General features: G+C 29.7%; 1 protein-coding gene across 1 annotated transcript in view; it reads right to left on the reverse strand.

Moving 5' to 3' along the window:
• Window positions 1–15,904, reverse strand: part of LOC105845966 (fibrillin-2) — a 72,355-nt gene that overhangs the window by 4,036 nt on the left and 52,415 nt on the right. The window contains exons 66-86 of the mRNA XM_065786674.1: window positions 15,275–15,421; window positions 14,540–14,686; window positions 14,256–14,402; window positions 13,366–13,512; window positions 12,631–12,777; window positions 12,347–12,493; window positions 11,457–11,603; window positions 10,722–10,868; window positions 10,438–10,584; window positions 9,548–9,694; window positions 8,813–8,959; window positions 8,529–8,675; window positions 7,639–7,785; window positions 6,904–7,050; window positions 6,620–6,766; window positions 5,731–5,877; window positions 4,996–5,142; window positions 4,712–4,858; window positions 3,822–3,968; window positions 2,091–2,210; window positions 1,429–1,572 (exon numbers count right to left, since the gene is read on the reverse strand). Of these exons, the coding sequence (XP_065642746.1) occupies window positions 1,429–1,572; window positions 2,091–2,210; window positions 3,822–3,968; window positions 4,712–4,858; window positions 4,996–5,142; window positions 5,731–5,877; window positions 6,620–6,766; window positions 6,904–7,050; window positions 7,639–7,785; window positions 8,529–8,675; window positions 8,813–8,959; window positions 9,548–9,694; window positions 10,438–10,584; window positions 10,722–10,868; window positions 11,457–11,603; window positions 12,347–12,493; window positions 12,631–12,777; window positions 13,366–13,512; window positions 14,256–14,402; window positions 14,540–14,686; window positions 15,275–15,421 (3,057 nt within the window). The remainder of the gene's footprint in view (window positions 1–1,428; window positions 1,573–2,090; window positions 2,211–3,821; window positions 3,969–4,711; window positions 4,859–4,995; window positions 5,143–5,730; window positions 5,878–6,619; window positions 6,767–6,903; window positions 7,051–7,638; window positions 7,786–8,528; window positions 8,676–8,812; window positions 8,960–9,547; window positions 9,695–10,437; window positions 10,585–10,721; window positions 10,869–11,456; window positions 11,604–12,346; window positions 12,494–12,630; window positions 12,778–13,365; window positions 13,513–14,255; window positions 14,403–14,539; window positions 14,687–15,274; window positions 15,422–15,904) is intronic.

The following is a 15,904-nucleotide window of genomic DNA, read 5'->3' on the forward strand; positions in this document are numbered from 1 at the left end:
ACATACATAACTCAACACAAGTTATGTATGTTTATATTATTTTGTTTATATTATTTCATTTAGTTACCTATATATTCGTTTTAAACATATTTCATTACAAATAAAGTTCTATGTTACAAAACGAAAATACTAAATATCACCATAAAATTAAAATGATATACTGACAATATTTAAAATCAATAGATTGAAAAAAAACTTTTACTCACATTGTAATATTTCTTTAATCTAATCAACTTTATAATGGTATTTTTTTTAAACTAATAAGTTACTCTACTACTCCTAAGAAGGCTGCCAGAACTATTTAGGTTGCGTGTTACCAGAAAACAAAGAATATTGTTTAAGAGCAATCAAACGGTTGCTTGGAAACAGGACTTGGAAAACTGTAAATTGAGTCGGAAAATATGGAAACAGAACAAAGATTCAAAGTATTAATGTGTGTAGAAAAAGATATTTATAGAGGTAGAGAATGAAATTGAGAGAAAAGAAATAGCAAATACAATAATGAAAGGCAACCTAAGCAGGTGCTAATGAATGGTATATATGGTTTCCATGAGCGATCAGTAGCAAATGATAATATGAGAAAACGTTAAGCATAGGACGGTTGCCATTCAACAATACATGCCATAGAGTGCTGCCATTCATCCATACAAAAATATCACTTGTTCTAAGCAATCAAATAGTGATGGCATCTTGTCAAGACCGAGGTGTACTGTTGTGTTATTAGTAAATAACCACTTTGAAGTAAAAGATAAGATAAGATGTGTAAACCAGCCCATGTGTAAACTGCTGGCAGCGATTAGACTCCAACTCATAAATATATAATGCTTTATACTATTTAATTTAACAATTTGATAAAATAATAACTTTTTAATAAATATTTTGAAAATAAATAACATTCAAAATATTAAAAACTTCATCATAAACTTTTAAAATAATAAACAGTTAAACTAATCACTATACATATATCTAAAATATATAAATATATATTTACAAATACTAGTATAAATTCATTTCCAATATAAATTTTGTTCAGTTTAAAATTTGGCCAAAATATAATAAACAAATATTAAAAAAAGAGTTTAAAAACTTTGCTAATAAATATTAACTTTTAATATGTAATTAAAAAAAAAAATAAAGTCTGTAAAGTAATAAATCGGTAGTTAAGTCAAATAGTACATATAATGAGAATAATAACCCCTACGCCCCCCCCCCGCTACTTTGCGACGGCCCTGCATACAATTAGAATAATAATATGATTATTACACCAAGAGCTGGAAAGCATCAAATTTATTTTATTACAAAATGCTTACATTTGAACCAATTTGAGTTATGTCTTACTCATGGAACCTCGGTTACACTCAACACTAAAGTTTTAAATAATTAGAGTTTTAAAAATTAAACCCAAATACAAAAAAATTATATGCAAACCTTCACATATATGTGTTTCTAATGATATTGCATAGCCTTTTGGACAAACACATTTAGGTTGTAAAGGAAAGTGAACATTAACACACAAGCCATCAGTTGGATTGCATTTATACTTGTTTATTATTCCTTGGCATTCATTTACAACTAAATAAAAATAACTAATATGACAAATAACAAATAAAATAACAAACAGTTTATGTCAAGAAAATAAATTTAAGTTTCATCCAAGAAAATATTCTTGGATGAAACTTAAATTTATTTTAGATTTATAACTTATTATACATCTTTTTAAAAATAATAAAAAAATAAAAAGCAAACTACAAATTAACTATATATAAGTAAATAAGTAAATAAACTAAGTGAACTAATGGAAAAAAAAAATTAAGCTAAAGTAATATAATTGTGTGATAGGTGAACACAATGTTTTCTTAAAAATTTTTTGTTTTTGAAACATCTACCTTAAAAACAGACACTCTCCATTTTATTTAAATTTAAGTTTTAACTTATGCTTGCTTTATAATATATGAATATTTATGAATATTTGTTATAATAAAGTATAAAAATTTATAAATCATTAATAAATAATATTTTGCATTTATACATGTGTGTGTGTTTAATATTGTAATATTCTGTAATTTTGAATATTCAAAAATTTAAGCGACCTTCACACATCATTGATGATGAATTGAATATTGTTCCAAACAAGCACTGACATTCATAAGAACCAATTTTGTTCACACAATTCAAATCTCCACATACACTTTGAGAACATTCATTAAAATCTAAATAAAGTAAAAAAAAATTGTTAATATTTATAAAGCTTAATTTTGAGAATTCATCAATAAGTTAGTTTAGAAATTATTGTACCAACACAGTTGAGATTGTTGCTTCCTCGTATACCTTGCTATTATTTAATCTTTCAATAGGGTTATAAGATAATTAAGTTAATTAAAAATAATAATAAATATATTTAATACAAATAAAAAAATTTTTTCATTCTAATTCACCCTCAACAGGGCTGCAAGCAACTACTATTATCTTGGGAGTTGCTTTAAAACAAAAAATAAAGTTAAGGAACAAGGAAATGGTTGATACAAGACTTGAAAAGTTGTAGGGTTGACCTTTTACCCAAAATTTACCGTTAAGTCAGTAAAATTGTTTTACCAACTTACCGGTAAAATTATAAATTTAAATAATATAAATACCGGTAAATTTCAGTAAATGATAATTTTTTTCTAACTAATGTGGGAAAAGTTGACAACAAAACCTGTAAAAAAATTCAAAAAGCCTAGGATTTTAAATTTTTTCCCGAAGAAACCAATTGAAGAAGTGATTTTGTAACTTACAGCATTGAGCATCAAACATATTACACCTATAGACAGTTTTAAAACCTATTTGACAGTTCAAGAAGTTCTGTACAGGAAGTCTTTCCAAAAAATCAATAATAACACACTGCAAGTAACAAGCGACGAAGATAATGTCAGCAATGACAAATTCAAATCTGACATCAGAATCAATTTTCTTGGTTATTCCATGGATGAAAATATTTTCATTCCAAAAATAAAACTACACTTGCAAACTCTAATCACAGTCCAAAATATCTATTATATTGCGATCTCTAATCACAAGTCCGAAAAATAGTCAAGTTGTTTCGAAAATCCCCAGTCAAAAATGGCGTCCTTGAAGTAGAAATCAAGAATGAGCATGGAAAAGAGATTCGCCTATTTGTGTCTGCAGATAAAACACTTAACTTAAGATGGCTCAATATTTTCTCAAAACTAAAGGTTCTATCAGAAAAGTAATGAAAGACGTTTCTCCACGTTAGATTTGCAGTGATGATGAAGTAAAAACACATTCAAAAATAAACTCGAGGAAGCAACTCAGCATTGGGTCAAAAACAGTGCTGCAATTTAAGCGATGAATTCAAATCCATTTCAAAAGATATGTTGGTTTATAAAGCTACTGGAAAGAAAACTAGAAATCTTGAACTTTTGTTCAATGCAGTGAAGACTCTTTCTCCAACAAGTATCTAGTCTGAGCAAGTTATGCTGCAGGATTATTGTTGATTGTTTGTTACAAACTTGATCCAGCAAAAATGACAAAATGGTTCTCTTAGTTTCATCAAAGCTAATTTTTTATCAATACAACAATTATCAATAAAGAAATTAGAAACAAATTTTATAAACACAGTTTAAAACAATTGTTGGCAATGTTTTGAGACAATTGAAAAAAAAGTTCATGCTGATTATTAGGCCGCATGGAACACACAAAAAATATTTTCATCACATCATTCTTTGTTAGACTTGTTAAAACAGAAGTTAGCATATCACAAAAACACAATATTAGTTTCAACAAAAATAACCATATCCCGTTTTTTTTAAAAGCTACATTACCTAGACATTGATTTGAGAGCAACTCAACTCCGCCATTAGTTGTGTTGAAACCACTTTTACACGTGCAGTTGTATCCACCAACAAAATTGTTACAGGTTGCATTAACTGAGCAGTTGTTATTGTCGGACAAGTCACATTCATTGACGTCTACAAATCGTTACAAACAAGAAAAAATGTATTTAGTAAGAAATAACATCATTTCTAGAGAAAACAAACAACAAAATTCAATAAAACAAACCAGTTTGAAAAACACAACTTTCAACAATGATATTTTCGAATGATGAAAATTCATCGAGTGAAAATGATGTGTAGATATTGCATTTAATACGGGCTCTTTATTTATGCAATATTTAAATGAAACTATACAAACAATTAACTGGTCATACATTTTTATACCTAATGCTAAAATAGCTAGTAACCTAAATAAACATTCATTCGACGTCTAACAAATTATAAAGCATTCAACAAAGCATATCAGCATTAACGAAAAACTCAAATTATATGGTCTTGTGACAATGTGCTCATATCTCGCTCAGTAACAAACGCTCTGTAAGTAATGAAAAACTATACGACATAGTGAAAAACATTAAAACATGAAGAAAAAAAAGGTCATTTTTAATCGACAATACTGTTATGAAAAAAAAGATGCTCATATATAAAAGCATCAAAATTTCTGCTCAGTTGAAAAACTAAGATAATTATTTGATGCATTTGTTAATTGTTCACACTGAATTTATTGCAACAAGATATCTTTTCTTTTTTGTCTTTTACTATTCAAACTGTTTTATTTATATGAATGTTTGTACAAAACTTTTGTACTTTTTTAGTATTTTTTTCGTTGGTTTCATTGAACTCAAATAAATGTGTTTACTGCGTACATATTTTATTACCGAGGCATTGGTCTGTGAGCAACTCGATTCCACCGTTACTCGTATTGAAACCACTTTTACATGTGCAGTTGTACCCACCAACCACATTGTTACATATTGCATTAACTGAGCAGTTGTTTTCGTTTGACAAAACACATTCATTAATATCTATAAGCATAAAAAAAAACTTATTAGTTGCAAAGTAACATATTGAAACAGAAGCTATCATATCATAAAAATGCAATAGCGTTCAAAAACAAAACTGACAACCAAAAAGAACTTAGAAAAATAATCGCTTATATTACCCAGACACTGATCGGAAAGAGATTCTATTCCTCCGTTACTTGTATTGAACCCACTTTTACATGTGCAGTTGTATCCACCAACCAAATTATTACATATGGCATTAGCAGAGCAGTTGTTTTCGCTCCACAATTCACATTCGTTAATGTCTACAACCAAAAAAGATATTAGATTGCACAAATTTTTATTCAAATTTAACAATCTTAAAAAAGATTAAAACAAAAAAACGTTTTTTCGTTCTTTTAATTGTTTGCTTTCCAATTTGCAAATAGCATAGAACAAACAAAACATGTGTTCCATCTCCTTTAATTCATATTATTCATGAAGTCATACTTTTTGTATGGTTTGTTGGCACAGGCCATCGTTTTCAACTAAATCTTGCTATATTATGCTGATTTCAAACTTGCTTTTAAGGCATAAGATTGACAGTTTGCCTCACAAAGATTACAACACGTTTCCAGCCTTTTAAGAAGATCATGCTGATGAAATTCGCTGTTAACCGATTCCTCCAATTTGCAAATGATCAACTTTCATGCAACGACAATTGTTGGCAATGTTTTGAGACAATTGAAAAAAAAGTTCATGCTGATTATTAGGCCGCATGGAACACACAAAAAATGTTTTCATCGCATCATTCTTTGTTAGACTTATTAAAACAGAAGTTAGCATATCACAAAAACACAATATTAGTTTCAACAAAAATAACCATATCCCGTTTTTTTTAAAAGCTACATTACCTAGACATTGATTTGAGAGCAACTCAACTCCGCCATTAGTTGTGTTGAAACCACTTTTACACGTGCAGTTGTATCCACCAACAAAATTGTTACAGGTTGCATTAACTGAGCAGTTGTTATTGTCGGACAAGTCACATTCATTGACGTCTACAAATCGTTACAAACAAGAAAAAATGTATTTAGTAAGAAATAACATCATTTCTAGAGAAAACAAACAACAAAATTCAATAAAACAAACCAGTTTGAAAAACACAACTTTCAACAATGATATTTTCGAATGATGAAAATTCATCGAGTGAAAATGATGTGTAGATATTGCATTTAATACGGGCTCTTTATTTATGCAATATTTAAATGAAACTATACAAACAATTAACTGGTCATACATTTTTATACCTAATGCTAAAATAGCTAGTAACCTAAATAAACATTCATTCGACTTCTAACAAATTATAAAGCATTCAACAAAGCATATCAGCATTAACGAAAAACTCAAATTATATGGTCTTGTGACAATGTGCTCATATCTCGCTCAGTAACAAACGCTCTGTAAGTAATGAAAAACTATACGACATAGTGAAAAACATTAAAACATGAAGAAAAAAAAGGTCATTTTTAATCGACAATACTGTTATGAAAAAAAAGATGCTCATATATAAAAGCATCAAAATTTCTGCTCAGTTGAAAAACTAAGATAATTATTTGATGCATTTGTTAATTGTTCACACTGAATTTATTGCAACAAGATATCTTTTCTTTTTTGTCTTTTACTATTCAAACTGTTTTATTTATATGAATGTTTGTACAAAACTTTTGTACTTTTTTAGTATTTTTTCGTTGGTTTCATTGAACTCAAATAAATGTGTTTACTGCGTACATATTTTATTACCGAGGCATTGGTCTGTGAGCAACTCGATTCCACCGTTACTCGTATTGAAACCACTTTTACATGTGCAGTTGTACCCACCAACCACATTGTTACATATTGCATTAACTGAGCAGTTGTTTTCGTTTGACAAAACACATTCATTAATATCTATAAGCATAAAAAAAAACTTATTAGTTGCAAAGTAACATATTGAAACAGAAGCTATCATATCATAAAAATGCAATAGCGTTCAAAAACAAAACTGACAACCAAAAAGAACTTAGAAAAATAATCGCTTATATTACCCAGACACTGATCGGAAAGAGATTCTATTCCTCCGTTACTTGTATTGAACCCACTTTTACATGTGCAGTTGTATCCACCAACCAAATTATTACATATGGCATTAGCAGAGCAGTTGTTTTCGCTCCACAATTCACATTCGTTAATGTCTACAACCAAAAAAGATATTAGATTGCACAAATTTTTATTCAAATTTAACAATCTTAAAAAAGATTAAAACAAAAAAACGTTTTTTCGTTCTTTTAATTGTTTGCTTTCCAATTTGCAAATAGCATAGAACAAACAAAACATGTGTTCCATCTCCTTTAATTCATATTATTCATGAAGTCATACTTTTTGTATGGTTTGTTGGCACAGGCCATCGTTTTCAACTAAATCTTGCTATATTATGCTGATTTCAAACTTGCTTTTAAGGCATAAGATTGACAGTTTGCCTCACAAAGATTACAACACGTTTCCAGCCTTTTAAGTAGATCATGCTGATGAAATTCGCTGTTAACCGATTCCTCCAATTTGCAAATGATCAACTTTCATGCAACGACAACTGTTGGCAATGTTTTGAGACAATTGAAAAAAAAGTTCATGCTGATTATTAGGCCGCATGGAACACACAAAAAATGTTTTCATCGCATCATTCTTTGTTAGACTTATTAAAACAGAAGTTAGCATATCACAAAAACACAATATTAGTTTCAACAAAAATAACCATATCCCGTTTTTTTTAAAAGCTACATTACCTAGACATTGATTTGAGAGCAACTCAACTCCGCCATTAGTTGTGTTGAAACCACTTTTACACGTGCAGTTGTATCCACCAACAAAATTGTTACAGGTTGCATTAACTGAGCAGTTGTTATTGTCGGACAAGTCACATTCATTGACGTCTACAAATCGTTACAAACAAGAAAAAATGTATTTAGTAAGAAATAACATCATTTCTAGAGAAAACAAACAACAAAATTCAATAAAACAAACCAGTTTGAAAAACACAACTTTCAACAATGATATTTTCGAATGATGAAAATTCATCGAGTGAAAATGATGTGTAGATATTGCATTTAATACGGGCTCTTTATTTATGCAATATTTAAATGAAACTATACAAACAATTAACTGGTCATACATTTTTATACCTAATGCTAAAATAGCTAGTAACCTAAATAAACATTCATTCGACGTCTAACAAATTATAAAGCATTCAACAAAGCATATCAGCATTAACGAAAAACTCAAATTATATGGTCTTGTGACAATGTGCTCATATCTCGCTCAGTAACAAACGCTCTGTAAGTAATGAAAAACTATACGACATAGTGAAAAACATTAAAACATGAAGAAAAAAAAGGTCATTTTTAATCGACAATACTGTTATGAAAAAAAAGATGCTCATATATAAAAGCATCAAAATTTCTGCTCAGTTGAAAAACTAAGATAATTATTTGATGCATTTGTTAATTGTTCACACTGAATTTATTGCAACAAGATATCTTTTCTTTTTTGTCTTTTACTATTCAAACTGTTTTATTTATATGAATGTTTGTACAAAACTTTTGTACTTTTTTAGTATTTTTTTCGTTGGTTTCATTGAACTCAAATAAATGTGTTTACTGCGTACATATTTTATTACCGAGGCATTGGTCTGTGAGCAACTCGATTCCACCGTTACTCGTATTGAAACCACTTTTACATGTGCAGTTGTACCCACCAACCACATTGTTACATATTGCATTAACTGAGCAGTTGTTTTCGTTTGACAAAACACATTCATTAATATCTATAAGCATAAAAAAAAACTTATTAGTTGCAAAGTAACATATTGAAACAGAAGCTATCATATCATAAAAATGCAATAGCGTTCAAAAACAAAACTGACAACCAAAAAGAACTTAGAAAAATAATCGCTTATATTACCCAGACACTGATCGGAAAGAGATTCTATTCCTCCGTTACTTGTATTGAACCCACTTTTACATGTGCAGTTGTATCCACCAACCAAATTATTACATATGGCATTAGCAGAGCAGTTGTTTTCGCTCCACAATTCACATTCGTTAATGTCTACAACCAAAAAAGATATTAGATTGCACAAATTTTTATTCAAATTTAACAATCTTAAAAAAGATTAAAACAAAAAAACGTTTTTTCGTTCTTTTAATTGTTTGCTTTCCAATTTGCAAATAGCATAGAACAAACAAAACATGTGTTCCATCTCCTTTAATTCATATTATTCATGAAGTCATACTTTTTGTATGGTTTGTTGGCACAGGCCATCGTTTTCAACTAAATCTTGCTATATTATGCTGATTTCAAACTTGCTTTTAAGGCATAAGATTGACAGTTTGCCTCACAAAGATTACAACACGTTTCCAGCCTTTTAAGTAGATCATGCTGATGAAATTCGCTGTTAACCGATTCCTCCAATTTGCAAATGATCAACTTTTATGCAACGACAACTGTTGGCAATGTTTTGAGACAATTGAAAAAAAAGTTCATGCTGATTATTAGGCCGCATGGAACACACAAAAAATGTTTTCATCGCATCATTCTTTGTTAGACTTATTAAAACAGAAGTTAGCATATCACAAAAACACAATATTAGTTTCAACAAAAATAACCATATCCCGTTTTTTTTAAAAGCTACATTACCTAGACATTGATTTGAGAGCAACTCAACTCCGCCATTAGTTGTGTTGAAACCACTTTTACACGTGCAGTTGTATCCACCAACAAAATTGTTACAGGTTGCATTAGCTGAGCAGTTGTTATTGTCGGACAAGTCACATTCATTGACGTCTACAAATCGTTACAAACAAGAAAAAATGTATTTAGTAAGAAATAACATCATTTCTAGAGAAAACAAACAACAAAATTCAATAAAACAAACCAGTTTGAAAAACACAACTTTCAACAATGATATTTTCGAATGATGAAAATTCATCGAGTGAAAATGATGTGTAGATATTGCATTTAATACGGGCTCTTTATTTATGCAATATTTAAATGAAACTATACAAACAATTAACTGGTCATACATTTTTATACCTAATGCTAAAATAGCTAGTAACCTAAATAAACATTCATTCGACGTCTAACAAATTATAAAGCATTCAACAAAGCATATCAGCATTAACGAAAAACTCAAATTATATGGTCTTGTGACAATGTGCTCATATCTCGCTCAGTAACAAACGCTCTGTAAGTAATGAAAAACTATACGACATAGTGAAAAACATTAAAACATGAAGAAAAAAAAGGTCATTTTTAATCGACAATACTGTTATGAAAAAAAAGATGCTCATATATAAAAGCATCAAAATTTCTGCTCAGTTGAAAAACTAAGATAATTATTTGATGCATTTGTTAATTGTTCACACTGAATTTATTGCAACAAGATATCTTTTCTTTTTTGTCTTTTACTATTCAAACTGTTTTATTTATATGAATGTTTGTACAAAACTTTTGTACTTTTTTAGTATTTTTTTCGTTGGTTTCATTGAACTCAAATAAATGTGTTTACTGCGTACATATTTTATTACCGAGGCATTGGTCTGTGAGCAACTCTATTCCACCGTTACTCGTATTGAAACCACTTTTACATGTGCAGTTGTACCCACCAACCACATTGTTACATATTGCATTAACTGAGCAGTTGTTTTCGTTTGACAAAACACATTCATTAATATCTATAAGCATAAAAAAAAACTTATTAGTTGCAAAGTAACATATTGAAACAGAAGCTATCATATCATAAAAATGCAATAGCGTTCAAAAACAAAACTGACAACCAAAAAGAACTTAGAAAAATAATCGCTTATATTACCCAGACACTGATCGGAAAGAGATTCTATTCCTCCGTTACTTGTATTGAACCCACTTTTACATGTGCAGTTGTATCCACCAACCAAATTATTACATATGGCATTAGCAGAGCAGTTGTTTTCGCTCCACAATTCACATTCGTTAATGTCTACAACCAAAAAAGATATTAGATTGCACAAATTTTTATTCAAATTTAACAATCTTAAAAAAGATTAAAACAAAAAAACGTTTTTTCGTTCTTTTAATTGTTTGCTTTCCAATTTGCAAATAGCATAGAACAAACAAAACATGTGTTCCATCTCCTTTAATTCATATTATTCATGAAGTCATACTTTTTGTATGGTTTGTTGGCACAGGCCATCGTTTTCAACTAAATCTTGCTATATTATGCTGATTTCAAACTTGCTTTTAAGGCATAAGATTGACAGTTTGCCTCACAAAGATTACAACACGTTTCCAGCCTTTTAAGTAGATCATGCTGATGAAATTCGCTGTTAACCGATTCCTCCAATTTGCAAATGATCAACTTTCATGCAACGACAACTGTTGGCAATGTTTTGAGACAATTGAAAAAAAAGTTCATGCTGATTATTAGGCCGCATGGAACACACAAAAAATGTTTTCATCGCATCATTCTTTGTTAGACTTATTAAAACAGAAGTTAGCATATCACAAAAACACAATATTAGTTTCAACAAAAATAACCATATCCCGTTTTTTTTAAAAGCTACATTACCTAGACATTGATTTGAGAGCAACTCAACTCCGCCATTAGTTGTGTTGAAACCACTTTTACACGTGCAGTTGTATCCACCAACAAAATTGTTACAGGTTGCATTAGCTGAGCAGTTGTTATTGTCGGACAAGTCACATTCATTGACGTCTACAAATCGTTACAAACAAGAAAAAATGTATTTAGTAAGAAATAACATCATTTCTAGAGAAAACAAACAACAAAATTCAATAAAACAAACCAGTTTGAAAAACACAACTTTCAACAATGATATTTTCGAATGATGAAAATTCATCGAGTGAAAATGATGTGTAGATATTGCATTTAATACGGGCTCTTTATTTATGCAATATTTAAATGAAACTATACAAACAATTAACTGGTCATACATTTTTATACCTAATGCTAAAATAGCTAGTAACCTAAATAAACATTCATTCGACGTCTAACAAATTATAAAGCATTCAACAAAGCATATCAGCATTAACGAAAAACTCAAATTATATGGTCTTGTGACAATGTGCTCATATCTCGCTCAGTAACAAACGCTCTGTAAGTAATGAAAAACTATACGACATAGTGAAAAACATTAAAACATGAAGAAAAAAAAGGTCATTTTTAATCGACAATACTGTTATGAAAAAAAAGATGCTCATATATAAAAGCATCAAAATTTCTGCTCAGTTGAAAAACTAAGATAATTATTTGATGCATTTGTTAATTGTTCACACTGAATTTATTGCAACAAGATATCTTTTCTTTTTTGTCTTTTACTATTCAAACTGTTTTATTTATATGAATGTTTGTACAAAACTTTTGTACTTTTTTAGTATTTTTTTCGTTGGTTTCATTGAACTCAAATAAATGTGTTTACTGCGTACATATTTTATTACCGAGGCATTGGTCTGTGAGCAACTCGATTCCACCGTTACTCGTATTGAAACCACTTTTACATGTGCAGTTGTACCCACCAACCACATTGTTACATATTGCATTAACTGAGCAGTTGTTTTCGTTTGACAAAACACATTCATTAATATCTATAAGCATAAAAAAAAACTTATTAGTTGCAAAGTAACATATTGAAACAGAAGCTATCATATCATAAAAATGCAATAGCGTTCAAAAACAAAACTGACAACCAAAAAGAACTTAGAAAAATAATCGCTTATATTACCCAGACACTGATCGGAAAGAGATTCTATTCCTCCGTTACTTGTATTGAACCCACTTTTACATGTGCAGTTGTATCCACCAACCAAATTATTACATATGGCATTAGCAGAGCAGTTGTTTTCGCTCCACAATTCACATTCGTTAATGTCTACAACCAAAAAAGATATTAGATTGCACAAATTTTTATTCAAATTTAACAATCTTAAAAAAGATTAAAACAAAAAAACGTTTTTTCGTTCTTTTAATTGTTTGCTTTCCAATTTGCAAATAGCATAGAACAAACAAAACATGTGTTCCATCTCCTTTAATTCATATTATTCATGAAGTCATACTTTTTGTATGGTTTGTTGGCACAGGCCATCGTTTTCAACTAAATCTTGCTATATTATGCTGATTTCAAACTTGCTTTTAAGGCATAAGATTGACAGTTTGCCTCACAAAGATTACAACACGTTTCCAGCCTTTTAAGTAGATCATGCTGATGAAATTCGCTGTTAACCGATTCCTCCAATTTGCAAATGATCAACTTTCATGCAACGACAACTGTTGGCAATGTTTTGAGACAATTGAAAAAAAAGTTCATGCTGATTATTAGGCCGCATGGAACACACAAAAAATGTTTTCATCGCATCATTCTTTGTTAGACTTATTAAAACAGAAGTTAGCATATCACAAAAACACAATATTAGTTTCAACAAAAATAACCATATCCCGTTTTTTTTAAAAGCTACATTACCTAGACATTGATTTGAGAGCAACTCAACTCCGCCATTAGTTGTGTTGAAACCACTTTTACACGTGCAGTTGTATCCACCAACAAAATTGTTACAGGTTGCATTAACTGAGCAGTTGTTATTGTCGGACAAGTCACATTCATTGACGTCTACAAATCGTTACAAACAAGAAAAAATGTATTTAGTAAGAAATAACATCATTTCTAGAGAAAACAAACAACAAAATTCAATAAAACAAACCAGTTTGAAAAACACAACTTTCAACAATGATATTTTCGAATGATGAAAATTCATCGAGTGAAAATGATGTGTAGATATTGCATTTAATACGGGCTCTTTATTTATGCAATATTTAAATGAAACTATACAAACAATTAACTGGTCATACATTTTTATACCTAATGCTAAAATAGCTAGTAACCTAAATAAACATTCATTCGACGTCTAACAAATTATAAAGCATTCAACAAAGCATATCAGCATTAACGAAAAACTCAAATTATATGGTCTTGTGACAATGTGCTCATATCTCGCTCAGTAACAAACGCTCTGTAAGTAATGAAAAACTATACGACATAGTGAAAAACATTAAAACATGAAGAAAAAAAAGGTCATTTTTAATCGACAATACTGTTATGAAAAAAAAGATGCTCATATATAAAAGCATCAAAATTTCTGCTCAGTTGAAAAACTAAGATAATTATTTGATGCATTTGTTAATTGTTCACACTGAATTTATTGCAACAAGATATCTTTTCTTTTTTGTCTTTTACTATTCAAACTGTTTTATTTATATGAATGTTTGTACAAAACTTTTGTACTTTTTTAGTATTTTTTTCGTTGGTTTCATTGAACTCAAATAAATGTGTTTACTGCGTACATATTTTATTACCGAGGCATTGGTCTGTGAGCAACTCGATTCCACCGTTACTCGTATTGAAACCACTTTTACATGTGCAGTTGTACCCACCAACCACATTGTTACATATTGCATTAACTGAGCAGTTGTTTTCGTTTGACAAAACACATTCATTAATATCTATAAGCATAAAAAAAAACTTATTAGTTGCAAAGTAACATATTGAAACAGAAGCTATCATATCATAAAAATGCAATAGCGTTCAAAAACAAAACTGACAACCAAAAAGAACTTAGAAAAATAATCGCTTATATTACCCAGACACTGATCGGAAAGAGATTCTATTCCTCCGTTACTTGTATTGAACCCACTTTTACATGTGCAGTTGTATCCACCAACCAAATTATTACATATGGCATTAGCAGAGCAGTTGTTTTCGCTCCACAATTCACATTCGTTAATGTCTACAACCAAAAAAGATATTAGATTGCACAAATTTTTATTCAAATTTAACAATCTTAAAAAAGATTAAAACAAAAAAACGTTTTTTCGTTCTTTTAATTGTTTGCTTTCCAATTTGCAAATAGCATAGAACAAACAAAACATGTGTTCCATCTCCTTTAATTCATATTATTCATGAAGTCATACTTTTTGTATGGTTTGTTGGCACAGGCCATCGTTTTCAACTAAATCTTGCTATATTATGCTGATTTCAAACTTGCTTTTAAGGCATAAGATTGACAGTTTGCCTCACAAAGATTACAACACGTTTCCAGCCTTTTAAGTAGATCATGCTGATGAAATTCGCTGTTAACCGATTCCTCCAATTTGCAAATGATCAACTTTCATGCAACGACAATTGTTGGCAATGTTTTGAGACAATTGAAAAAAAAGTTCATGCTGATTATTAGGCCGCATGGAACACACAAAAAATGTTTTCATCGCATCATTCTTTGTTAGACTTATTAAAACAGAAGTTAGCATATCACAAAAACACAATATTAGTTTCAACAAAAATAACCATATCCCGTTTTTTTTAAAAGCTACATTACCTAGACATTGATTTGAGAGCAACTCAACTCCGCCATTAGTTGTGTTGAAACCACTTTTACACGTGCAGTTGTATCCACCAACAAAATTGTTACAGGTTGCATTAACTGAGCAGTTGTTATTGTCGGACAAGTCACATTCATTGACGTCTACAAATCGTTACAAACAAGAAAAAATGTATTTAGTAAGAAATAACATCATTTCTAGAGAAAACAAACAACAAAATTCAATAAAACAAACCAGTTTGAAAAACACAACTTTCAACAATGATATTTTCGAATGATGAAAATTCATCGAGTGAAAATGATGTGTAGATATTGCATTTAATACGGGCTCTTTATTTATGCAATATTTAAATGAAACTATACAAACAATTAACTGGTCATACATTTTTATACCTAATGCTAAAATAGCTAGTAACCTAAATAAACATTCATTCGACGTCTAACAAATTATAAAGCATTCAACAAAGCATATCAGCATTAACGAAAAACTCAAATTATATGGTCTTGTGACAATGTGCTCATATCTCGCTCAGTAACAAACGCTCTGTAAGTAATGAAAAACTATACGACATAGTGAAAAACATTAAAACATGAAGAAAAAAAAGGTCATTTTTAATCGACAATACT

Source organism: Hydra vulgaris, chromosome 01, assembly GCF_038396675.1.
Source record: "Hydra vulgaris chromosome 01, alternate assembly HydraT2T_AEP".
NCBI lineage: Eukaryota > Metazoa > Cnidaria > Hydrozoa > Anthoathecata > Hydridae > Hydra > Hydra vulgaris.